General features: G+C 41.5%; 1 protein-coding gene across 2 annotated transcripts in view; it reads left to right on the plus strand.

The window, feature by feature from the left end:
- The first annotated feature begins 5,602 nt into the window (after positions 1-5,602).
- The window catches only part of TMEM50A (transmembrane protein 50A), a 131,709-nt gene continuing 110,042 nt past the window's right edge, over positions 5,603-27,269 (plus strand). The window contains exons 1-6 of one of the 2 annotated variants that reach the window (XR_014224899.1): positions 5,603-5,728; positions 9,153-9,265; positions 15,313-15,380; positions 16,666-16,758; positions 20,581-20,641; positions 22,183-22,307. Coding sequence is in view for 1 of the 2 variants with exons in the window: in XM_082244872.1 (XP_082100998.1) it covers positions 5,636-5,728; positions 9,153-9,265; positions 15,313-15,380; positions 16,666-16,758; positions 20,581-20,641; positions 22,183-22,228 (474 nt within the window). In the remaining variant the exon portion in view is untranslated. Of the gene's footprint in view, positions 5,729-9,152; positions 9,266-15,312; positions 15,381-16,665; positions 16,759-20,580; positions 20,642-22,182; positions 22,477-27,269 lie in introns of those variants that run through there. The other variant, XM_082244872.1, reaches the window with a different exon arrangement.

A 27,269-nucleotide genomic window follows, 5' to 3' on the forward strand; every position in this document is an offset into this window, starting at 1 on the left:
AGGACACTGCTGATCTGTGCCCTGATTATCAGTGCAGATGTCCCCTTTCACACTAGCCGGGTACCGGCTTTCTCCTCTTCACATGCTGTGACAGATGTCCCCCGTGGTACAGCTGGTGGGGGGAAAACTGCTGGGTGGCACAGCTGGTGGGGGGGACCTGCTGGCAGGTACTGTTGGCGGGTACTGCTGGCTGGTTCCTGATCATCAGTGTGACGGGAGCCTTGCTGGAGTAAGCATGCGTCTGCAGTAGAGAGCAGAGCCGATGCTTCCTGGATCTGAAAAAAAGAATTGTTGCTCCAGATAAAGATAGCCTAGGCTATAAGAAGATTGCCAAGACCCTGAAACTGAGCTGCAGCACGGTGGCCAAGACCATACAGCGGTTTAACAGGACAGGTTCCACTCAGAACAGGCCTCGCCATGGTCGACCAAAGAAGTTGAGTGCACGTGCTGAGCGTCGTATCCAGAAGTTGTCTTTGGGAAATAGACGTTTGAGTGCTGCCAGCATTGCTGCGGAGGTTGAAGGGATGGGGGGTCAGCCTGTCAGTGCTCAGACCATACGCCGCACACTGCATCAAATTGGTCTGCATGGCGTGTCGTCCCAGAAGGAAGCCTCTTCTAAAGATGATGCACAAGAAAGCTCGCAAACAGTTTGCTGAAGACAAGCAGACTAAGGACATGGATTACTGGAACCATGTCCTGTGCTCTGATTGGACCAAGATAAACGTATTTGGTTCAGATGGTGTCAAGCCTGTGTGGCGGCAACCAGGTGAGGAGTACAAAGACAAGTGTGTCTTGCCTACAGTCAAGCATGGTGGTGGGAGTGTCATGGTCTGGGAATGCATGAGTGCTGCCACCACTGGGGAGCTACAGTTCATTGAGAGAAGCATGAATGCCAACATGTACTGTGACATACTGAAGCAGAGCATGATTTCCACTTCGGTCAGACCTCGCTGCAGCGAGGTATGTCAGAAGTTTGGCACCCTCCTCCTTCCTCTGCTTCCAGGCCAATAACCGAGCGCAGTGCGCTTCGCATATGCATAGTAGGGTCCCGGCTGTGAAGCGCGCAAGGCTTCACTGCTGGGTTCACTTACTGGCAATGGCAGCAGCAGCACCTGACAGCCAATGAAAACATTGGCTGCGGTGCTGACATCGCTGGATCCCAGGACAGATAAGTGTTCCAATATTAAAAGTCAGCAGCTACAGTATGTAGGGTCTATCATTTTTTATCATAGGTGTATTTTAAATGATAGAGACAAAATATCACCCAAAATTTCAGAAAAAAAACATACACCTATGATAAAAATTATAGACCCTTCATTTCTTTGTAAGTGGGCAAACTTCCAAAATCTGCAAGGGATCAAATAATAATTTTCCCCACTGTAGCACTTGTGGCTCCCCACATATGGAAGAGCTCTATGGATTTTATTCTTGCAGACTTTGGAGCTAATAAACAAGCATGAGGTCTTAAAATTGATTACTCGCAGTTCCATGCTTTTTATATAATGCAAACAGTACTCTCTGCTTGCTTGATTCCCCACGTGCATTTGAATGTGAAAACAACTTGTATGTTGTCTCAAAGTTGCATGAACTGAATATACCAGAAAATGTAACAAAACTTGGGTAAACTAAGCAATCCTAAGCCCCCGTTCACACTGGGGCGACCTGTGAGGCGACCTGGTCGCCTGACAGGTCGCCGTAGGTCGCCTTCCACAGAGAAGCTGTGGACCCGTTCTAATAGGAGCGACACAAGTTGCTCCGACTTAGAAAAAGGGTCCGGAGCTTCTTTGGGGCGACCCGGAGCGACCTACATTGACTTCAATGTTATGAAGTCCGTGCCGGCCGCTCCGAGGTCGCGGTGCGAGCAGCGCGCCGCGACCTGGGAGGTCGCCCCTGGAAGTAGCATCGCCCCAGTGTGAACGGGGCCTGAACCTCAAGTTTAGTGCAGTGACCCCATTGTTTTTATAACCTCTGCATATATTTTAAACATCTAAGGCTGTAACCATCATGAAGTAAACCTTTCCAGTACAAATGACAGCAATATGCAGTTCATATTTATAAATGAGACCCATTCAAGCTGAAAGTCATATGATTCATTTGTGGGAAATCATGTGTATACATTCCTCCCTTATTTAACTCTGCCAGGGTTTCTCGTGTTCAGTTTTCACATCTTTTGTTTCTGGAGACGGTCTTTGATTCTACCAGGTATTTACTTCTAAAACTTAAAAAAAACAAAAAAAACTTTGCAGTCCCATTGGTCCAGTTGCAGCTAAAAGCTAGAAGTGGTAAATGCTTTAGCATCTGACTCTCGTCTCATAGTATGTTTGATTCTGTTATTTCCCACTGCAAGCTGTGGCTCTCGCCTTGACGGCCACTGTCACCAGTCTATTCCTGGAGTTGGCTTGCACAAAACTTTTTTTTAACCCCTGAGGGTTTTTCGGCTCGTAAAACTCTCATCTCTGAAGTCTCAAAACACCCAACTAGCACAATCCCATTAATTTCAACGGCCCCTGTTTACATATGAGCATTTTGTCATTGGGTCCGTGAAATCCAGACAGATGGAAACCCTATATTCCATCCATCTGGAGGATCAGATAGGATCGGATGAAAATGGACAGGCGGTCCGTTTTCATCCGATCTCCCATAGAGGAGAGCAGGGCTCTGACAGCTCCGTCTCTGCAAAGTAAGCGGAGAAGGACCTGTCATCCGCCTGCTCAGCAGGTAATGGCGGATCGCTCCTTGCTGAGCAAAACAGAGTCCGCCGGGCAGAAAGACCATGTGAAAGGACCCTGAAGCAAAACGTCTGAAGCTCAAAAAAGTACATGAGCTTCTATTTGGGCAGATTACAAGCGTTTTTGTTAGATTTCAATGCCTGCCTCCAAACACCTTAAAAAAACTCCTGAAAATGATATGCTCAGGTGTGAATGGAGCCTCAAGGACCAAGCCTATTTCTGACACATGTTGTTTACAAGTTAAAAATCAGTATTTTTTGCTAGAAAATTACTTAGAACCCCCAAACACTATATATATTTTTTTAGCAAAGACTCTGGAGAATAAAATTGCAATCATTTGCAATATTTTTTTGACATTTGTCACCCGGTCTTTCAAACGCAGTTTTAAAAAAAAAAAAATACATTTCAAAAAAAAAAAAAAAATCTAAACCGTAAAGTTAGCCCAATTTTTTGTATATTGTGAAAGATGTTGCGCCAAGTAAATAGATACCTAACATGTTAGATTTACCTTCAACTATGTAGTGCAAGGGCATGCCTGATTGCATACACATTGAAAGTGTTTAGGTTTGACCTCATATTATATGGTTTTGGTAAATCTAAAGGAAAAAATCTAAAGAAAGTTGTATAGTGTGCATCCAGTTTTAGGCAGTGCTAAGCTCACCAGATTTGGAGAGCGCTTTTGTGGTTTCATTGCTGTTCTGCTCACTCTTTTCTTTGCTCTGACTTGAGTAAGCAAAGCCATGCCTCTATTAGGATGGTTGCCCCCACCCAGAGAAGCAGTGCAGGACGGGGCCTATTTAATGGGGGAAAAGATCAGCTGCTGGGAGGACATAGGCAATACTGCTGGCGATTAGCCCTTTGCCTTCTGCTTGCCTTTTTTTGAATACAGCTTCCAGAGTTCAGTTCCCTTTTTTAAAGTAAACGAGGACAAGCTGATGGCTTTCCTGCTGATGTGCTGTCCTGAGAACTGTTAGGGCTCTTTCACACGGCCGCTCCGTGTGAGAGCTCCACTGCGGTCCTTTTTTTTTTTTTTTTTTTTCACGGAGCGGATGACATTTCTGTCATCCGCTCCATGTGTCCGCATATCATCCCATCCGTTTGCGGATGATATGCGGACCTAATGTAAGTCTATGGGGATTGCGGATGTCAGCGGATGACACCGCTGACATCCGATTATCCTTCCTTTCCGTTTTTTGAACGGAGGAAAAATAGGGTTCTGTTCCGTTCCAAAAAACGGAACAGAACTGAAAGGAAGGAAATCGGATGTCAGCGGATGGTATTCCGCTGACATCCACAATGCCATAGACTTACATTATGCCCGCAAATCATCCGCAAAAAAGTAGGATGATTTGCGGACATACGGAAAGCTCGTGTGAAAGAGCCCTAACAGGGATATTTCTTTATTAGGTCTCCTATAGTTAAATGAAACTTTTGCCATTACCAAAGCACTAAAATATTTATTTGGGTGCACTGACACTAAATACAGTATTTCATTTCTTTACATGTACACTTTAAAGTAAACCTATACTGAGACAAGGCTGACAATTCTAAACTCTGCATGCCGATCAGGAGTTCTCATTTCACCTTGACTTTTTAGTCTACGTGCTAGTTCCAGATCAGTGACATGGAATGCATTAAAATGAGAGACAGCCAAGCAGCTAGTATTCCTATAATAGACCCTTTATTTCATTTAATACAGGGCTCCATCTAAATTTAAGCTTTGCTACTATGATTTTAATATCACTTTGGTTAATAGATAGGCTTATGGGGTTTTCAATTTAATTTAGCAGAACAAGGTCCTGGGATTAGTTACCACAAAGTACACTGTCTGCATGAAACGTGCATGTATATGTTCTTCCTATGTCTGCATGTATTTCCTACAGGTAGTCTACTTTTCTCTCACAGTCTACTTGTTGCTTAGTAAGTTTTTACCCAAAATTGCTTCAATGTGACTGTAATAGGGACCTGAGATTGCTAGATCTTTTAAGTAGTTGTAAACCTCATACATTAAAATGTAAACAAAGCATATCCTTCTGTACTGTGTACTTGTCTGTAACCAAGGCATTGGGTGTGATTTCTCTATGCTGCCTGATTCTTCATGAGTCACTTCTGACCAGGGTAGATTTGATTTAAATCAAGTCGATTTAAATCATAATTTAAATCACATGTAAAAAGGCTTGATTTTTAAATAAACTCGATTTATATCATAATTTTTAAAGTGTTTGTTACCCAAAGAGGTAAAATCACTGCCAGCCCCTCTCTTGTATACAGCGATAACACTCTGTAAGTGTTTTTTTAAAACCGTATCTCTAAATACTTTTTTTCTGTTATCTTCAGGCTGGTCACGGTGCAGTATTATTCTGACCATTCTAGTTTTTTTCTCATGATGTAAATCATGGGTGTCCAACCTCTTGGCTTCTCTGAGCCACATTGAGTGTAAAGAAATATTCTCGGGCCGCATATTAAATATATACTATAGTTAAGGTATATAAGTAATAAAATGCTGCCGTGCCCTTCCCGCGCCGCCGCGCCCCCCACACTAATTTAACACAACTAGAGGATGATCAAATGAAATGCAATCAGTATAGAGAGGTTTACTTCTTCTGAGCGATAATAAAGGAACACTCTAACCACCATGACCACTTCAGTGATTTGAAGTGGTCATGGTGGTAGGAGTCAGAAACACTGCACATGCTCACCTACCTTTAGTTGGAAGCTGCTGTGGCGGTGCCCCCGACCTGACTTCCTTCCTACCCAGCAAAAAAAAAAATTGTCAGGGGGCAGTGGGCCGCATTGCCTGAGGTTCTGGGCCGCATGCGGCCCTCGGGCCGCAGGTTGGACATGCCTGATGTAAATTGTTATATACTGTTTACTGTTCTTTGCATTTACTTGTAGGTCTTTTGAAGATGTCAGGCTTTCTTGACAGCATACGGTGCTCAGAGTGCATTGACTGGGGTGAGAAGCGGAACACGATAGCATCTGTTGCAGCGGGAGTTCTAGTAAGTATAGCTGTTTGTGGGATGAGATGGGGTGACTAGACTTAGTGGTAACATGCGTTTTTCTAGTCCATGTCAGTCTGAACTGTGTTTTAAGCAGAGTTCCAGCTGTTGTGTCTGTCTTCTGGGATTCGGTGTATGCTGGCTACCCAGCATGCACCTCCTGATCTCTCGCATGTGCAGTGTGATGGAATCACGCCCCACTGCATGTTGGCCGGGTTTCCAAAGTGACGTCGGAGGAAGTTTGAAAACTTCTTCTATCGCTCACAAAAACAAGCTTTGCTGAGCACAACCGGTGATGCCTATTGACTCCTGGGGTTGATGGCAACCATCTCTCAGGCGCCAATGCAAGGCCAGAAATTACGTATCTTGCCACAGCAAGGTACACAGGAAGAGGACAATATGCCTATGCAAACAAGGTAAATCGACCGAGAGAAAAAAAAAAAAAAAGCCAATGCTTTTTTAACATGCAAAACAGAACTCAATGGGGCAAAGTTTGAAATGTCGGTGGAACCCTGCTTTAAAGGTCCTGGTAGCCTACTTATACTAAGACAGATAAATGTAAAGTCCACAAACTTGCCCACGCAGGGGTTTGGGTTGCACACAGCATAAATAAGTGACAATAATACCAAGCCATCTGGCTCTTCAGCAGCACCTCTTTTCTTTGTAAAGGGTTCTTTCAGACCATCAGCTCTTCAACACACGTAGCTTTAAGCCCGTCAACGCAGACAGCAGTATACAGCAATACTGGTTCATACCTGTTTCCTAAGCTTTAGCCCTGTCTCCAAAATGAGGGCACATGTCCCTCCTGGCTGGAGCCCTGAACTAATTTCAGTCCTTCCTTATAAAGGCTGTGTGCAGCTGCACGCATTTTATGCTGGTTTTTAACAAAACCTAAACACTTGGTTGGAGATTTTTTCCCTCCCAAGGCATTTCTAAATCTCCAAACTAGAGTCCAATCCGGGAATACCAAAATGTGGAGAAAGCTGTAAAAAACATTTTTCTCCACTCAAAACCAATACTCCAGAGTCCAGCACGCCCTGTGTTCTTTTCCCAGCCATTTTCCTAGTTGCAGGACCTCGTACTGTCACAGTGTGTACCTCTTTTTTTTCTGCTGGTGTTGTTGAGAGTACCAAAAGACAGCAACCTAACTTATCAAGCTCTCTTACTGTTTGTCTTAATTATTCTGTAGATAGGTATTGTTAGATTTGTCTTTTGTACGACAGATGTTGGCTAGCTCAGCATCATATGAAGTTTAGTGATTATAGATCCTTCCTATTAATTGCAGAACTCAAACAGTGGCTCATAATTAAAAGTGAAGGTCACTATTGCTTATGGTACCCTGCCAGATCTTCATTTATCATTTTTTGGATTTCTAATAGAATATTATGAAGAATAATAGTGGTTGCTGAAGCAAGAAATAAAAAGCTTACTTCAGATTCAAGGCGACAAAAGCACCTGTTAACCCTATTATATTGAGCAGTCTTTCTAAGTTGTCCCAGATGCCCCCTTCTAGATATGAGTTTGTGAACTTTTGGTAAAGCATCCCTGTGAGATAAGGAAAAATCAAGATGAAAGCTCCAAGCAATAGAAGTACTTTTATTATACCGTATGGCCTGCCTCCCCATTTGTTGAGGCATTAAAGCCTGTCAGTTTTTTAAACATTTTGAGTGTTTGGTATCTACATTCCCCACTCCATATCACTGCTAAGGTCATGTAGTGATGAAGGGGCTACAGATGGAACTATGGTGCGAAGTAGGAAACACAGGTATCTTCCAGAGGTGTAAATGCCAAATTGACGATGAAAGCTGCAGCACAGGAATGATGTTGGTATGAGCAATAGGAGCAACACACTTTGTTTTTTCCCAGTTTTGTAAATTAAGCCAAGGGCCATTCTGGTGAACAAATCTCCTTGCTAGTTGGAAATGTAGCTACTTATGTGGTCACTGCCAACAAGTGGTAACATCTTACAGTAGCAAAGAGATTTAATCACCAATGGTGCCTTTGGCTAATTCTGTTTTTTTGCCTGTGCCTATAAATCCTGCCTTTAAAAACGATTTCACAAATCTTTGAGGCCAGCTACTTGAAAGATGATTGCCTCCACCTTCAATAGGAAAAACAAGACAGAAAGAGATTAAAAAGTCCCTCCCCCCTCATCCTTGCTTGTTTTATGTTTCTGACCATCCAGGAGCACACTGCGTCCAGTTTGTGATCACATTCCTTCTGTACTCAGCTGCATAAGAGCTAGGGGGAGGAGAAGCAGCAGCACACTAAGCTTCCCAGTGAATGGCTGTTCAGTGGGGGCATGTCATCATGAGTCTGATCATAGGAGGAAAGCAGGCTGAGTTCCCAGTATAGCTAGAGAACTGACCACGCTGTACGCTCTTGCTTAGCGTGGTTAATTTTTAATAGTAAAGCAGAAGGACTGGCAGGAACAGCAGGGATTTCACACAAAGGAAGCCATACAAAGAAAACAGAATGCTTTCTCATACGAGTACATGGTACAGCAGACACAAATCAGGAATATGAAGTGTTGGGGTAACAAATGCTTGACATGTGCTGGACCTTACTGCTTGGCTGACTGAAAATTAACTATATAGATTACAAGAATTTTTGCAGTTTTTTTCCAAATGTATACATTTGAAAAAGAAATCACTGTTTGTTTCACCATGTCCTTTCTTACTTGGATTCTTGAGTACCAGTCCAAGTTGCGATGTGAAAAGTTGCACTAACTGTGCCCTTTAAGAACCGTGCAGGCCTCAGAGCCATGCTCCTCAAATTAAGTTGTGGTCTGCTTACAGGCCATTGCTTACTGTAAACTGGCCCGCGCAGTAAAAAGGCCCAGCATGCAAGGTTTTCTCAATGCATCCGGGAAGAAGCTATTCAAAACAGATTGGCAGCGGGTCCAGGAATGCAGAGGGATTATTTTGCTCCCACTAATTTGAATGCTTTTTTTTTTTTTTTACTTTGACTGACTTCCTAAAACCAGGCTTTTTTTTTCCTTACTGCTCACAGTCCACACGCTAAACATTTTGATGGACCGTGAACTAGACCTTGGTTAAAAAAAAGTTTGTATGAGAGTAATTCAGCAAAAATAAAACTCCTTATTCAGCAGATGACTAAGTTGTGACTTTGTGTCTCTGTGTAGATGTCCGAGAAAAAGGGTGAAACTATCACACCATCAAGAAATTAGATGGTTGTGTGTACCATGGCTTTGTGACACCTCCAGGTTGCCATATTACAAGGGAGTCATATTTGATTTTTATGACCATTTTAGAAAATTAAAGCCATTGCTGAGAAGTTATTTTAATGTTCTTTTACATAATGGCTAGTGTTTTTCTATGTCATTTTACAGTAAAAGTGGATCTTTATGTGCCAAAGTGATTATTTATGATTTTAAATAACTTTGGTTGTTTTTTTTTCTCAGTTTTTCACAGGCTGGTGGATCATCATTGATGCTGCCGTTATCTATCCTTCTCAAGCACAGCTGAATCACTCTTATCATACGTGTGGTGTTATAGCGACTGTAGCTTTTCTAATGTAAGTACATTATGAATGCTTTTGCCATTTATGCAGTTCTTAAAGCTGACATACAAAATGTCCGCTTTTAAGCTATCTACCTTTTTGCTTTATTAGAAAGCAATGATTTGCATTTCTTTTAAACCCATATTTTATTCACATTAGAAAATTGAATTTATATCAAATGTTTAAAAATTTAACTTTTTAAGGAAAAAATTAGGTCTTTTTGAAATGGCAGCAACATGTCAGGAAAGGGCCATGTTTACCCCTTTAACAATATTCTGTAAATGTATGGGAACTGAGGATGTTGTCCTATTCTTGCCTGATAAAGGATTCTAACTACGGTACTCAACAATCCTGGGTCTTCTTTGTCATATTTTATTTATTTATTTTTTTCCCATAAACATTTTATTGAGAATCAGTAAGTACAATGAACAGCAAAATGGCATTCAGAGCAGAACATAAGTCAAAAGCATGACAATGAAATTAACTGAAAAAATGGCTATACACCCATTCCATAGACAACCAGAGTACATCAGGTCCCGAGGCGGATAAGTTGTGGAATACAGGCAAAATAAGAAATAAATACCGGAATGTTACAAACAATCACCTAGGTAAAGCCAGGCAGGTCTAAGGTGCCACAGCGGCACTAAGGGAGGGTGAGGTTTAGCCAGGTTGATCGAAGCAAGCATTACAGGACAGGTGGGGACTTCTGAGTGTACAGACAGCTGAACAGCTGAATGATGCAGCCCAGTGGGTGTACAGCCCAAGGAAGCGTCCAGAGGTGAAAGGATACCTCAGACAGACAATGAGACAGAAAAAAAGAAAAAGGAAGACCAGGGGGGGAGAACCTGGAGTTAGGAAGGAGGGAGAGAGAGAGAGAAAAAGAAAAAAAATGGGGGGTGACATGGGGGGGGGGGGGTTATTTTTTGTTTTAAGATGTGCCAATTTTTTTAATTGGTGAAAGGTCTGGACTGCAGGTATGCCAGTTAAGCACCCAGACTTTCTTTTCCACAACAATTCTGTTGAGCCATATTGCTCGACATGTTTTGCCTTATGCTTCCTCTGGGAGCTAATGGATCGATATTCTGTATAATTCAATAGGCAATGATTATGTAGATAAAAGGCTTAGTTAGTAGCCAACAGGGAAGGTGTATGAAGGATCAGAATCATCAATGTTGATGGTTGTTAAAGATAAATATGCAACCAAGCGTTATAAACCAGCAAGAATTGGCATAAAGCACATCAACTGGTATGCCAATAAAATATACTTTCATAGAATGGAGTACTCCTATATATATATATATATATATATAACAGGTGTATGCACTCAAAGATGCCTGGTAGGTCCAAAGAAGTAACCCTTACACAGCGTCCAATCCTAGAGCATACACCCTCCCTGGATGGGGAGTAACCTAAGTAACTAAGCCTTTTATCTACATCGTCATTCCCTATTGAATTATACATAATATTGATCCATTAGCTCCCAGAGGAAGCATAAGGCGAAACATGTCGAGCAATATGGGTCAACGGAATTGTACGATCTACTGCTAATGTACATCGCTCGATCTTCCCGGGAAGACCGTACCATTCCCTGTCACCTGCGGGTATGGTCGTCTCGATGTGAAGTATTATTACTGATATACTATACTGTGATTGTATAACTGTCCAGCATTACCAACAGTGTAATCACCTTTTTGTCAACTTTGTATTTTATATTTCCCGTATATGGTATATTACTGTTCTATGTTTTTTGTCTTTTTTTTCTTTGATGGTTTTAGATGCATTATACAATAAAATGTGATTTTATTTTTTTAAGTACCCAGTGCCTGCAAAGTCCATGTTTCCTCCTTTTTCAATTTTCTGACTTTAATTAGTGGCACTTATTACCCTATTTATACACCCAGCTTACCTCTATCTGGGAGCGTATTTTTCAGCTTCTCACCTTAATGTATATACAGACTGATTTTACTGTTGTGGGTTTTTTGTAACACTTTGAAGTGTGCAGTAAAATTAGAGTAAACAATTTCACATAACATTTTGCTCGGTTTTCATATATACAGAATATTTAAAGCCATGTCTGCCCAAAATGAATTTATTTTGTATTGACTGGACTGGTGCAGGGTTTTGGAGCATTGTTGGTTTCCAGGATCCTGGTGGTAAGATTCCCCATCTCCCATTACAGCTAGAAGTCATATATATCTGTTGGAATTCCAGCGGGGAACACCAGTGTAATGTGTTTCTTCGTAAATTTTTAGGTAATCTAACTGGTATGTTACACCCCAGTCACGCCAATCGCGACATTGAAATTGTGCTAATTAACTGGATTTCAAAGTAGCATTTCAGTGCTACTTCAGGTGCGACCTGCAAAAAGTAGTGCTGGAACTACTTTTAAAATCCGTTGGAGTCGCACCGATTTGACTGCTTCCAATGGGGACAATAGGGTGCGACTTGTCATGGGATTTGAGACTGTCAAATCGCATGACAAGTCACACCGGTTTGACCAAGGGCTTAAAAATTAAAACCAAGAAAACCGCTAAAAGCACCAATGAAAATTATTGGATGTACATTGTTACTTTTATATCTTCTCACACTATGACCCGGTAAACCCTGAGGTTACTAATGCCTTCTGGGTGTGATCAAGCCACTCACTTCAACTGGACCCATTAAAGCTTTTCTAGACTTCTTGTTTTACTACAGTTGAAAAGCTATAGTCTTGAAATGAAAACAATCTGAACCTTCCTTGCTTTCCTTATGAAAAGGATTTTTGAACAATGCTTTGCCACTTTACAAAACGACCTACTTGAATAAAAGCTGTCCAGGAAAGTTCTATAACGGGTGTCAAACCCAATTTCATCTAGGGCTGCAACAGCATTATGGTTGCCCTCAAACGGCCGGTTGTATCTCTAAGACTAGATGTCCAGAGCACCCCTCCCCACTTGCATCAGCTGTCAAGAGCCCCCCCACTATCAGAAGTCAAGAGTCCTGCATCCTCCCTTACATCACAGTGCACCCTCTTACCTTGCACTGCTGCCAGGAGGAAGCTTAGGGCGATCCTGGTAAGCAGAAAGTGCAGGGTCTGGAGGAGGACCAGAGGAAAAAACAAAACCTCCTGCGCTCAAGTGCTGTCTGATGGAGTGGAAAGAGGTGCACTGCAAACTCAGATGTAGAGAGAGCCGTTTGGTCTTGCTGCCCCCTTCAGGATCAAGGGTATCCAGAACCACTGGTAGAAAGGACAAAAAAGAAAAAGAGGGGCGCACCGACCTAGTGCATTACCATAAAACCATTTATTAAAATATTAAAAAGTGTACAAAGTACTCACAAAACTAGTGTGATACAACACACATCGAGAATAGCATATACATTCTCCAAGGTAGCCAGGTCCCAATTGTGACGAATGGGCATGCAGATGGTCGCATGGGGCTGCTATGGCTAGGCTGATGCGTTTCAGGGGCGAGCCCCCTTCCTCAGAGCCAGATGAAATACCGCTAGATCACAAGCCGAACGGCCGAAGACTAAATGGGAGTAGACCCCACCTCTTCCTGTTCCGCCCCAACCCCAAGGGCAGGGCAAAGGGGAGGGGGGAAGGGAAGAAAAGGGAAGAGGAGGGGAAAAGGGAAGGGAGAAGAATGAGACGGAAAAGGCAGCAAGAAAGAAAGAGAGAGAAAGGAAAAGTGGGGGTGCTGGGACAGGGAAGGGACATGGAAGAGGGGGGGGGGTCAAGGACACTTGTCCAGCCCGAGCCAAGCCACACCCACCTTCCAAGGCCAGCTCGGACTATGTGATCAGCGGCAAAAAATGTACAGCAATTGAAACACTTGTTATAACAAAAAAGGAGAACGATAACAAGCCAGATGTAGTGGATAATGCATTGAGGACAAAGGCGGTATATATATATATATATATATATATATATATATATACATACACATATGCACACATGCATATACATACACATCTTCCATGTCCCTTCCCTGTCCCAGCACCCCCACTTTTCCTTCCTCTCTCTTTCTTTCTTGCTGCCTTTTCCATCTCATTCTTCTCCCTTCCCTTTTCCCCTCCTCTTCCCTTTTCTTCCCTTCGCCCCTCCCCTTTGCCCCGCCCTTGGGGTTGGGGCGGAACAGGAAGAGGTGGGGTCTACTGCCATTTAGTCTTCGGCCGTTCGGCTTGTGATCTAGCGGTATTTCATCTGGCTCTGAGGAAGGGGGCTCGCCCCTGAAACGCGTCAGCCTAGCTATAGCAGCCCCATGCGACCATCTGCATGCCCATTCGTCACAATTGGGACCTGGCTACCTTGGAGACTGTATATGCTATTCTCGATGTGTGTTGTATCACACTAGTTTTGTGAGTACTTTGTACACTTTTTAATATTTTAATAAATGGTTTTATGGTAATGCACTAGGTCGGTGCGCCCCTCTTTTTCTTTTTTGTCCTTTCTACCAGGAGGACCAGAGGAGGCTGGAGTCAGCTGCTGGAAATTGTTGAATACTAAGACTGTGGGTGCTGCAGCTGTATAGAAAGGTACAGGATCTGTAGGAGGAATTCTGCCGTCCTCTCTGCTGCTGAATGCTGAAACAAGGTGCGGGAAGAGACAAAGGGGATGCCTCGGCTGCAGAAGAGGTGTGAGAGCCGCATAAAATGGCTTGGCAGGCTGCATTTGGCCCACGGACCTTGTGTTTGACACATGTTCTATATTTGGGTGATGTGGTTGGATTTCTCACAAATAACTTATTGCACTGGATGCCTAACTGGTGATCCTAGTCTTGCCTGATTCTTGGCACCAGAGCGACTTGTCATGCGATTTCACAGGTCAAATTGCATGACAAGTCGCACCCTGTTTTCGGCAATGGCACCGTTCAAATCGTTGTGACGCCAACTTTGTGGTGCTGCATCAATTTTAAAAAAAAAGTAGTTCCTGCACCACTTTTGTCGATTTCAGGTGAAACTTGCATCTGAAGTCGCACTGTTCAAAGCCGTATTTAATGTAAGTGAGGACTTAGTATGGGAAAGAAATCTTAAGGGATTTCAGGGTTCTTATTTTCCCTTTTTCTACAATTTGATGTAGTAAATGCTGCAAGATACTTCACTTTTCCACTGCTGAAATGTAAAAAGATTTGCAAAAAAAAAAAAAACACAGATGAAATACATACAAAGAGAAAAGTTCTGCCTTACAGCACATCCCCCTGTCTGGCAGGGGAGGGGACCTCATTTTTTACTGCAGTTTTACTTTACTTACAGATCTTCTCCTTACACCCATGCTGTGACTGGACAGTGGACATAGAAGCAGTGCACTGATGAACTCCTCTCTGTCACTCTGCTCTTTCTTCCTATTGACATGCTTCATGCACTGTGGCACACCGGAATGGCTTCTTGTACAGTTTCTACTTCCCACTCTGAGCTCTACTGTACAAGGCTGATACCATATCAAATTCTTATCCTGCTTGCATTGCTATGCAAAACGTATGCTGCTTGCATTGCTATGCAATACTTATGCTGCTTGCATAAAAAAAAAAAAAAATGTGTTAATGATTAGAGATACAGTAAACCCCCTTCCATTGCGGGGGTTACGTTCCGGACCCAGCCGCGAAAAGTGAAATTCCGCGAAATAGAAAATCCCTATTAAAGGGTTGGTGTAGGAGTGTTTTTTTTACTGTCACTGTACGTGTAAAAGCATTTTAAGGTCTTTAAACACACTTTTAAAACAATAGAAACTCATTTAAACACATAAAAGATACTAAGAGACATAGCAAGAGCTATGAAAAACACAAAAATATTTCATTTTTAATATAGTAAAATAACATTACAAAAAAAAACGTGAATTACCGGGACCGCAAAAATTGAACCGCGATGGAGCGGGGGATTACTGTACATTCATGTTTGGCATTTATAATTTCATGGAGTTCAACTTTAATTAAATAGGGCACAAGAACTGTTGCTGTTGTAACATGAAACATGGCTATCATGGAAATCAAGAAAAACGTTGTTTTCCTACAGAACGTGCATTTGATGGGCACTATGACTACTTGTTTAAATGTACACTGTTCAATGGCAGTAATTTTGTTTTACAGGATTAATGCGGTGTCTAATGGACAAGTTCGTGGTGATAGCTACAGTGAGGGCTGTTTGGGACAAACAGGTAAATATTACTTTGGAGTAAGCAGAAATACAAAACCTAAAGCATTTAATAAAACTGGCATTGAGCAAAAATGTTGTGCCAAAATCAGTTGCCTGTAAGATTCAGCCTGGGTTCACACTTGTGCAGTGCGGGACACCGCATGTGATTTGCACAGGAATTGCACCACATTCATGTGCAAATCACATATGATATCTGTGCAATGCATTCATTTCGTATGGCTCAAATCGCATCGCATCCGCACCAAAATGGTGCAGGACCTTTTTTTTTTTGCCGCACCTGCATCGCATTGCATGTGTGTTCACACCCATGCGATCCGATTCTGGCAATCGCACTGCATTTTGCAAGCTGTTTCAGGGTGTCATTTTAACATTGTCAACCTCAACAAATTGCATGGACGCTGTGCGATATCAATGTGGTGCAGGAAATTCACAGGATTCGTTAAGTTTCCTGCATCGCATCAATGTGAACCGAGGCTTAAAGCTGAAGTATGAATTTTATTGAATGGTTGCATTGGTCCAGCTTCTTCCAACATAAGTATGCATATGTCCTACTTAACAATACCCTGTGTAAGCTGCAAATCACTCTAGAAGGCAGTGCTACAAGGACTGTAGCAGTTTTCCACGTCAAGAGCCAACGTTTCCCTCTCTGCATAATAATCACAAGGGATCACTCGCTCAGCACTGCTTTGTTTTACAGAGCGTATTGTTTGTGTCAAGGGATAAAAGGTGTTCTTTGATTGGATAAGGTGGAGAGGCAAGGGGGGGACATCACGATTTCCCCTTCATCTAATCAAAGAAAGTCTTGCATTCACTGAAATAATTACCAGGCATTCTGTGAATGGCAGCAGTGCTAAACGTGCAACCCCTTGTGGTTACTTTGCAGAAGGGCAGCTGCTCAGCACTGGTCCCAGAAGACTGCAGCTATTACTGTAATAGTGTTGACTACTACAGTGATTTGCAGCTTCCACAGGGGGGGTGATAAGGTATGAGATATTCATACTTACAATGGTCGAAGCTAGGCCTAATAGTGTGGTAAATACAGTGATGTAGTTTGCCTGCTTGTAATTAACTTAGCACCAATTAACTTCTCTTACATTTTGGAGCAACTGCAGTGCATTTTATACCCCATCTTTGAGAAAGTACACTTAATTTTAAATAATTTGTAAATATTTTCTGTTACTACCGGATGTCTGTAATGTGTGCTTAAAACTCTTAAGGCATGAGAACGCTGGCTTTTGCTCACACTGGTATTTCACAGTGAACATATTTTAAATGTTATTTTACAGGTGCCCGTATTTGGCTATTCATTGGTTTCATGTTGTCCTTTGGATCTCTGATAGCATCCATGTGGATATTATTTGGTGGTTATGTAGCAAAAGGTAGGATATATTTTTTTTTTTCATCTGAATGCGCTGTCGAAAATCTTAAACTTTCTTTTTCCTTCTCATTCATTCAAAGTGATTGTAAAGTTGTTGTTTTTTTTTTTGGGGGGGGGGGGAGAGTTCTTTTTTTAATAAAAATAACAAATATGTCTTGTTTAAAAAAAAATAAAAAAAAAAAAAATATATATATATATATATATATATATATATATATATATATATATATATATATATATACTTGCCTACTCTGTTGCAGTAGATTTGCACAGAGCAGCCTGGATCCTCCTCTTCTCGGGTCCCTCTTCTGCTCTCCGCCCCCCCCCCCCTGGTAAGCAGCTTGCTATGGGGGGCACCCAAGCCGAGTCACAGCTCCTTGTCTCCATTCAGACATGGAGCTGCAGCCCAGCCCTGCCCCCTCTCTCCTGATTGGCTGAATGATTTTGATTGACAGCGGGAGCCAATGACGCCGCTGCTGTGTCTCATCCAATCAGGAGGGAGAGTCCCGGGCGGCTGAGACACTCGTGGACATCGATGGATAGAGATGGGGCTCAGGTATTAGGGGGCTAAGGGGGGCTGCTGCACACAGAAGGCTTCTTATCTTAATGCATAGAATGCATTAAGATAAAAAAATCTTCTGACTTTACAATTCCTTTAAAGCGGAAGTAAACCCTTCGATTTGACAGTTTCATAAAACAGTTAAATTTCTGGCATGTGCAGTAAATGTAAGTCTCACATTGGTTGTGCTCTCAACCAAACTGTCAAACCATCCAATGGCTGGTGTCATAACTGATCACATGTGCAGCACCATGGCAGTTGAAGGTCAAACAGAGGCCAAGATGGCAGCTTACTTGGCTGAAAATGATAGGAGGGTTTACTTCCACTTTAAGGCCTTCAAGAGGAAACAAAAAAGCTGTTGGTCAACCAGGTATAATAACCCTTGCCACTCCCATCATAATTCAGGATGTCTGTTTATTTTTGGTAAAAGAAGAAAAAAAATATATTACCTATGTGATGTTGAGCTGGGTGTATTATACAATTATTTGAATCTATCTGGGCCTGGACCCAGGAGAATGGTCTGTACACTTGGAAATGTTTCTGGACCTGTGTCACCGGCTGTGGATATTCTGGCCTGCAGATTCTTTTGAAACTTCTTCATCGTGTTCTCCATTGGATCATTCTTGAAGGCATTTTGGCTTTCAACCCGCCTAGATGGAAATGGTATTCAGCCTTATAAAACTTCTAGCAGACACCCTGTAGGCCCTTCAAGATAACTGGATCTCCTATGTCAAGGACCGATTTTACCACCCTGCTTCATGGCTGCTGGCTTTAATGGCATGGCTGTTCAAGGCCAGGTTTTGACAGACAGGGGTCTCTCTGATCTGGTAATTCTCAAACTGGTAAAATTTAGGAAGTCTACTTCCCACTAAATGTTCACTATGGTGTGAAGAACAAAAATTTCACTCCAGGAAATTCACCATGGGAAGAAATCAAACCTTTCTGCAATCAGGTCTGGATTAGTTTTTGGCTTGGAGTACAAGACCACTAGTCTAATGTTCATTTATCAAGCCTTTTGTGGCTCCTTCTCTACAACCTGCTTTGATTCTGCTGAATTTAGATTTAGTTCTGTCAGCAATTTAGAGACCACCTTTTTTGAGCCCATTAGGTATATTTCCCCTTTTACTCTCAAAGTTGGTTTCCTTTTTGCCATCACCTCTGCAAGGCCTAGAGCCTTCCTTCCTAAGGTGGTTTCAGCCTCTCAGGTCAACCAGGACATTGTTCTTCTTCTCTCTGTTAGGTTTCAATACATCAAAACAGAATTTCCCTTTGCTGCCTGGATGTAGTTTATGCTTTGTGGGTTTACCTCTTAGCCAATGCTTCCTTTAGAAAGACAGACTCTTTTTTTTGTTATTCCTCATGGTCCCTGTAGCGGGAAACCGATTTTACGTCACCACCGCTCGTTGGCTCACAATACATGCTTCTTCTAGTCTTGGGGACAAGGATTCTCTTTTTTACTTTTTGGGCTTTTCAGCATCTGGCAACTATATCCCAAATTTTCAAGGCTGCCAGCTAATCCTCTGTTCGTATGTTCTCTTAAGTTTTTTCCAGGTGGAGGTTCAGGCCTCATATAGTGCCAGCTTTGGATGTATGGTCCTACAGGTAGCTTTTTGCGCTGCAGGCTCTTCCAGTTTTACTGTTGTGTTTTTTTTGTTTTTTTTTTTATTTGGACTGGTTAGTTTTTTCCATAGTTGTACTGCCTTTGGACAACCCAATTTTCTTTGAAAATCTTGTGTCTTTAATGAACGAGAAAGAAAACAGAATTTTTGTACTTGCTATAAAATCTTTCTTACTTGAAGTTCATTAATGGGCACAGGTTCCACCCACTGTGTTTGTAGTCTATTCCTAATACTGCTTTTCTACAAAACTGAAGCATGATGAGAATGGGAAGAATTATACCCAGTTGGCCTATAGCTTTTTTTTGTTTACCAATGTCCAATGCCTCCTGAAAGTGGCAGTATACCACAAAAATTGTCTTTAATACAAACCTCTTTTCACTTAGTGAATGGATTTTATAGTACTGTATGTACAAAACTCATATTGTTTAAATAACCGTCTTCTCCCAGTTAACAACCACTGTGGTACAGTTTTCGTCACTTTGTAGTCTGTAATTTAAAGGGAAACTAAAGTCTTGCGAGCAGGCAGGCTCTTTATTGCATAAGTGACATGCAATGTCTTCTCTGCAATAAAATAAACCTACCTGCCTGCTCACTGTAATCTTTTAGAATGTACACTAAGCTGTGCATGCAAGGTGAGGGGCCTTGGACCGTTGAAGCAGAGGTAAGTATTGCAGAACTTGGTTCTGCTTTAACCTGTTACACATTAGTCACACTTTTGTACATTGACAATGTTTTATGAGTGTCGCTTTACATGGACCAGTTCATTTTCTCTGAGACCTCAACATGTGTCCACGACCCCAAAAAAATGTTTAATTTACCTTTTTCCAACGTGTGTATTTACATCTTTGTGTTGTAGGGCACTGAAGGGTCCCATGTACTGCATTTACTTGCCTTGTGAACCTTTTTTTAAAATGAATAGGATCCACAAAATGCACGTACAACACGTGTTGTAAATGCACACAGCAACAGTGTATCCAGTGTTAAAGTGCACTAAAATGCACACAAATACACTTAGGCCTAGCCCTGAGAAATATCATTGTAAATCCTGCACCAGTTTTATGAAAAATAATTATTAATAGGTTTGTTGTGTGTGCGCAGCCCTGCTGTAAAGTAGCTAAATTATATGTCTTCACAGGCTGGCTCTGCTTGATTTCTGGGAGCTGTGGTCACACCATGCCCCTTCTCACTCCATACCTATTCTCAAAAATCCTTGTGGTTTTTCTTTTTTTCACTGAATACAAAGTGTTCTGTGATTGAAGGATGTGAGAGGAGGGGGCAGCGATGCACGTGATTTCTTGTCTTCCAATCACAGAATGCCTTGTATTCTGTGGGGGGGGGGGGGGGGAACACAAGGATTTTTGTGACTGTGCATGGCGTGAGGAGGGGTGTGCTGCTGTCATGTCTGCAGCATTTGGAAATCCAGTGAAACGGGCTTGAAACAAGGAATGGTTATATTACTATACAGCAGCATTGCACACACAACAGCATGCCTATCATTACCTCTTTTCTATGTAGCTAGTGAAGAATTTACACATTTTTTCCTAGAGTTGGGCTTTAAAATCAAATGTAAAATGCAAACTGTAAGTCCTCTCTGGGAATGCAAAGAAAGGTATTTCAGTGTAATAATTGTGTTTGTTTTTCTTAGGTGTCCCGGAAGTGTATCCCGGTCTTGCTGTGTTTTTTCAGAATACTTTTATTTTCTTTGGGTAAGTAAATATTAAAATATTCCCATGTGTTTGTAGTCAAATTAAGAGTTCTTTGGTCACAGTATAAGCTTTTATTTATTATAACATCAGCATTGTAATAGCAATAGAAACGAGATTTGTATTTGACAATCCAGTATAAGCTTACCCGAGAAATCTCCGCTGCCTGTCTGCTGTCCATCTCTTTCCACAACTTCCTGGATTCCCTGCATAGTTTGCAGCTTCTCCTCCGCTGTTTACTTTCAATTTCTAAGGACTATATATCTCATGGTACCTTGCTACCTGCAAGCAGTAATTACTGTACTGACTCCGCCTCCTTAAACTCCCCCCTCTCAGTACCTCTGCAGTTCAGATGGCTGACCCCGTGAAATGTATTTAACAGTGGTCTCTACTCACCGGGCATAGTGAATATGTGGTACAGAATTTAAGAATTAGTTTGGGGATCTTCAGAAAGTAAATTTTACAAAAGTCGAGATAATTTAGATTAAAGAGAAGATCCAGTCATTTTTCAAAAAATGAAAATTCAGCAGTTTCAAAAACTCACCTGTCCCAGAATCCAGCGCTGTACTCACCCGAGGGGGTCCTGGCGACAGTCTTCAGGCTTTGGTGTCGGCATCATAACTGTGGGCACCTGGCTGTGACAGCCTGCAGTTTCACAGCTGGCTGCCCACTGTGCATGAGCGAGCCACACTGCACATTATAAATGGTCCCGCAGTCGTCTGGGACCTGTGATGTGTCCCAGAGGACGACGGGGAGTGGGGGAAGGATCGAACAGAAGTGAGAGCGGATACCTGCTCCCCCCCCCTCCCAAAAAAAATATTTAAAATACAATGTGGAAATGTATAATCTAACATTTTAACCATAAATATATTTTAAAAAGCCATAATAAACACAAACAATACGAAAAGATTCATCAATGAAGATATTCCAGATAGAGTAGGTGTGGAACAGTTGTCACTACTGGGCTTCTTTTAGCCAGAAAATACATTTCCACAATTTCTATATTCTCTAATTGTTACAAAATGAATTTTCTAATAATTGCCTTTTAAAACTACCTCTCAATTTCAAACCTGCAGCTGTTGACATTTTTTAAAATATACGAGAAAAGATAACACATTTCTTGCAACATTTTGCTGCAGAAGCCCTTGCTTTCCCCTGCTCATGCATTTGGGTCCCTATTTTTTCTGAAGTCCACATAGACATTATAACATGCAATATCCCTTGCAATGTCTGCTGAGAGTTTTTTTCTTTTTGGCAAAATGTTTACACAGGGTGATTCACATGTAAATATATTCTTGGGGTGCAGTGTTCTGTTTAGAACTCTTAGACTGATCATGTAATTATATTATATGCAGTCTCTTTCACTTAGCATTGATGTGAAAGCATTTGAACAAAAGTGAGTAAAGGTCTGCAACAAAGTTTGCCACTGTCCTTGCAATGTATCAAGTTGACCTGGAGGCATATTTGATATTTTTGTCCTATATTCATAATAAATTTACATGTATGAAGTTTGGAATTCTTATGCATTCTTTTTCCAATTACAGGGGGCTTGTGTTCAAATTTGGTCGGACTGAAGATTTATGGCAATAGACTTTACCAACATATCTGGTTTCCATGCATCTTTTCTAATACACATTCCTAGTAATAACATGTAAGACTTTTTCAACTCCGATCTCTTTGATATTCATGGGCCTTGAAAAATGTTACCAAAAAAAGAGAGAGAAAGTGACAGACTATTGCACTTTGTGTTAAAAAAAAAAAAAAAAGTTTCCTTGTTTATGTGTGAATTTTGTAAGGAAAATATTGAAATGTTTATTAAAATCAAATACCTGATGTAACATGTTTTTATTTATTTTGTGTTTTAATCATTCTAAAAGTTATACAAGTTAGTATATGACTACTTGCTCTTATACTTTGCGCTTATCTTTTCAAGCAGGGGTGTCCAATCTGCGGCCCATGGTGCGTACGTGGCCCACAACAGTTATAAATGTGGCCCAACTCAAAATCGGAAACTTAAATATGTCGATTTTTTTTTTTTTTGTTTTGTTTTCATTTTTTGTAAAAACGCCTGCACGCTTGCTGAACACATGCGACTGAAGAAACTTTTGTCAGTTGTCTCGTTACTGGAATTTTATCTTCCCAAAGAAAAAATACTCTTCACAATCAAGCTGTGAGTAACTATTTTCAAGGATGAAGCACACAAAAGGCAAAATTGGAACCAAAATATCTGATGAGCAGCTTAAGAATTGAGTATTGCTACTACATCCATCTAACCAGATATTGATGCGTTAGTTTATGAAAAACCGTGTCATAGCGCACTCATTTAGGTTGCCCTTGTTTACTTTTATAATAAAGATTACAAGAAAATTACATTTTATTACTTTTTGTTAATTTTAGCAATAAAATTACTTAAAGCGGAGTTCCGGGCACAAAATCGACATAGTCGATTTTGGGCCATCCGCTTGCTCTAGCTCATCTGAAAAAGAAATGGGTAGTTAGTATTTTATTTATTTTTTTACTTCCCTTGTAATTGCAGAAAGAAAATACTCACCTCTCTTCCACTTCCTCCCTCGGCCGCACGGCCCGCGCTGTCACTTCCGCTTTGCAATGATTCCTGGGAGCTGAACGTCATCGCTCCCAGGAATCAATGCACCGGCCCCGACGTCCGTTCCGGTGCAGGCGCGCCATACCTTGCTAAACAGCTTCTGGGCATGCCCAGAAGCTGTGCAGGGATGACGCTGCAGACCCGGAAGTGACGGCGGGGCCGGCGCAGTGCATCGTGGGACCGAAGTGGACGCAGAAGAGGATCGCGCTGGCTTCAAGCTGCCCACACCTGAGATGGCAGCGCTGGAGAAGAAATTTTAAAAGTAAGTATTTCTTCTAAAAGGTAAGTGCGAACCGGGACAGATCAGAGGCTAGCCATTGTGGAATGTACTAGCCCTGACTGTCCCGGGGGTATGTTCATTGAAAAAAAATTTTTGTGGCCGGAACTCCGCTTTAAACCCCCAGAACATTATTTATTTTCTGAAAGAGGCCCTGTAGAATAAAAAAAAAATAGTTTCACATGATATTTTTGCATCTGTTTATTAAACCCACAATTTCCAGAAAAAATTGAATAAAATTAATTTTAGTGCAAAACCACGCCATATATTACACACTTTTGGTAAAAATATAAAAGACGAGGTTGCATGGAGTGAATAGATACCAAACATTCAATGTCTTAAAATTTTGTGCATCTGTGATATCCCCAAAAACGATGGTGCCCAAAAATCACCGTAGGTGACGCTTTAAAAGCCTCATCATTTTAGAGTTATCTAGGAGCTATTGTGCGAGAATTATTGTTCTCAATCTGACATTTGTGGCGATATGTCACACGTGTTGCGCGGTCGCAGTTTAAATACAAGTGTGCACCCTGGGTTTGCGTTTGCGCAGGTGTGCGGGGCAATGGGGGTTTCAGCTTTTTTATTTATTTATTTATTTAATATTAATATACTATCTTTTTTTTTATTTTTTTTACTACTTTTGTAAAAGAAATGGGTGGAACATGTAACCTGTTCCCAAAGGTGAACTTATCCTTTAACTTCTGCTTACAAGACCCAACATATTGCAAAACAGTCACACAAAGGAGTTAACTACCCAAATCCTAGCTGCTGCTGGCTTGTCTGCTTTTTAAAAACACATAGACAATAGAAACATAATAGAGCCTCCCCACCATTGGTCTGTCGAACCTGGTAAGCTTTGTTTTTTCATTTTTTTTTTTTTTTGTTTTCTCAAATTCATTTTTTTTTTTTTTTTTTATTAAGCTGCATTTTTTTTTTAACTTTGAAAGGCCAATTCTTCGTTGTTTTTTTTTTTTTTGTCTGTTAAAAATAGCTGGAAAACCAGTTGCCAATTTCATCAAAAATTACATAAAATTTAATTTGACAACAGGTAAAGCCGTAATGAGTGATGCATTATTATCAGATCCAAGAGGTGTCATTTTTAATAAAGAGTAATCTGATATGAATTATAAAAAGTGATTTACACACAGAATTCCAAAATATGGCCTGATGAAAGCATTCTATCCATTATTGCAACAATTCTAACACTGTCCAACCTACATAACTCATTTGTTTACTTCTTTGTCTTCTTTTTCTTTTTCTTTTTTTGAGGGTCTATCAGAGCCTACTTGAAGGGAAATTGTACTTTGGAAGAGATTAGGAGACTGGTGCCCCTAGCATTTGTAGAAAAAATTTAATGGTTTTGAATGGGGTATTCCCTGTTCTGTAACAAAGATGTGGAAAGCTGTGTTTCCTGCAGGCAAACTACTGATGAGCCAATAATGTGCAAGTGTGGAAAATATTGCTTTCTTTTTAACAGGGTCCTTGACCCCTCTCATTTTCCAGGAATTAAGAAATCGTTCATTAGCCATAGTACACTGTAGTTCTAAACTGGGTAGTAGCAGATGTTGGGTAAGTAAGGGCCCCCTATGGGTAATAGACGGAGCTGAGCTAATAGCTTCTGGGGAGGATCGTGACCAGAACAAGAAACAAAAAGAAAACGCAGCAATGACCGTTGGTTCTTGAAGGGCAAAACATTCTCTGAGCAGTTAGAAATCCATAAGGTGGAACTCTACCCAAAGCGAACCTATAAAACCTATTTCAATCAACAGAAAAGAAAGAAACAAACTGTAACCACAGGAGATGGCCGGGGGAGATGATGATCGCCTAGGTCTAGGCCATGAATGTCTGGCTAGACCAACAATTTAACAGAAAACCCTGATTCTCAAAAGCATGAAAACACTTTTTCCACCTAAAACAAGTAGTTATGAAGAAAAAAAAACAGACATAAGAGAGCATCATGGCATGAATACCTTCAGCAACCAGTTAGTTGCTGCTTTAGGGATGTCAAAGAAAAGCTTTTCCTTTCTAGTAACAATCTGGAGCTTGGCAAGGTAAAACATAGCATGCAGTATTTGGAGATTATGCAGCTGCCGTTTAACATCAGCTCGTTTCAATCCAACCAGTTAGTTGCTGCCTTGGGGGTGTTAAAGAAGAGCATTTCCCCTCTAGTAACAATCTAGGGCTTGGCAGGGTACAACATAGCGTATGATATTTGGAGATTACGCAGCCGGCGTTTAACATTAGCATATTGTGCTCTCTGTTTTTGCACTTCAATAGAGAAATCCTGAATGAATTTTTGAACCGTTAAAGGATAAGTTCGCCTTTCCTGAAAAAATAATAAATGCATATACTTTTGAAGAAAAAAAAAAATGTCCACTTATTTTTTCCTGCAGCAAACTGGAAAACATTGCACCAGTAATCGGTGGATCAGAGATGCAATGTCAGGATTCTACAGACAAGCCGTGCAGCTTTTGCCAGTTCCTTCATATGGGCTGTCTGTTGAAAGCTGCAGGGCTTGTAAATAAACTACGAGAATGCTCATCAACACCCTTGCAGTTCATTCATAACTACAAAACATCAGCTGACAGTACTTGTGCTTCATTCATTCACAGAAAACTGTGAATGAATTACGCAGCTGTGTGGGGGGAACCCCGCACAGCCGCAATCTTAAAAAAATGACAGCGGGTACAGGGAGAAGATTCCTTGCTCGCTGTCACACTGAGGGGGAATCGGGTGGGATGGCAGCCGGGGCTGGAACATGTTACATCCTAAACCTCCATTATAGCCAGAGTTATGAAAATGAGGTACAATTGGAAAGCTGGGCTTTTTTAAAAAGACAGCCTGGGGTCACAGAGAGCCAGACCCAACTGTGTATTGGTTCAAATGTTTTGCGACAGTCAGTTATGACCTGTATCGAGACCTGTTAAGCTTGCTAAAGGTTTTCTTTTTTTTTTTTTTTTTTTACCGGCCCGAATAGATGTACTTATCTGGTTTGGAATGTGTCAATAAAAATGTTTTAACACACAACTTTTAGAATAGCAATTTGTCAGGCTATAGCTTATCTGAGTAGAATGCTGACTTCTGCACACCTTAAAGGGGTTGTAAAGTCAGAAGGTTTTTTTTTTATCTTAATGCATTCTATGCATTAAGATAAAAATCCTTCTGTGTGCAGCAGCCCCCCTAACACTTACCTGAGCCTATCTCTATCCAGCGATGTCCAGAAATGCCTCAGCTGTCCCAAGACTCTCCCTCCTGATTGGCTGAGACACAGCAGTGGCGCCATTGGCAACAGCTGCTGTCAGTCAGCCAATGAGAAGAGAAAGGGGATGGGGTCAGACCGCAGCTCCGTGTCTGAATGGGCACACAGAGCTGTGACTTGGCTCGGGTGCCCCCATAGCAAGCTGCTTGCTGTGGGGGCACTCAACGGGAGGGAGGGGCCAGAAGAGGGACCCAAGAAGAGGAGGATCAAGGCTGCTCTGTGCAAAACCACTGCACAGAGGAGGCAAGTATATTATGTTTTTTTTTTTTATTTGAAGAAACAAGACTTTGAGACGACGACAACGAGACAATCACTCTAAGTGATTCTAAAGCCTTAAGGTTTTTTTAACAATGCATTCTATGCATTAAGGTAAAAAACCTTCTGTGCTGCAGCCCCCCAGTCTCCTCATTTTAATCACCTGAGCCTGATCTGATCCAGCGATGGGCATAAGCACAGCAGTTCCTTACGCTATCTTTCTTCTCATTGGACG

The sequence above is a fragment of the Pelophylax lessonae genome, assembly GCF_965119305.1.
Source record: "Pelophylax lessonae genome assembly, chromosome: 2".
Taxonomy (NCBI): Eukaryota; Metazoa; Chordata; class Amphibia; order Anura; family Ranidae; genus Pelophylax; species Pelophylax lessonae.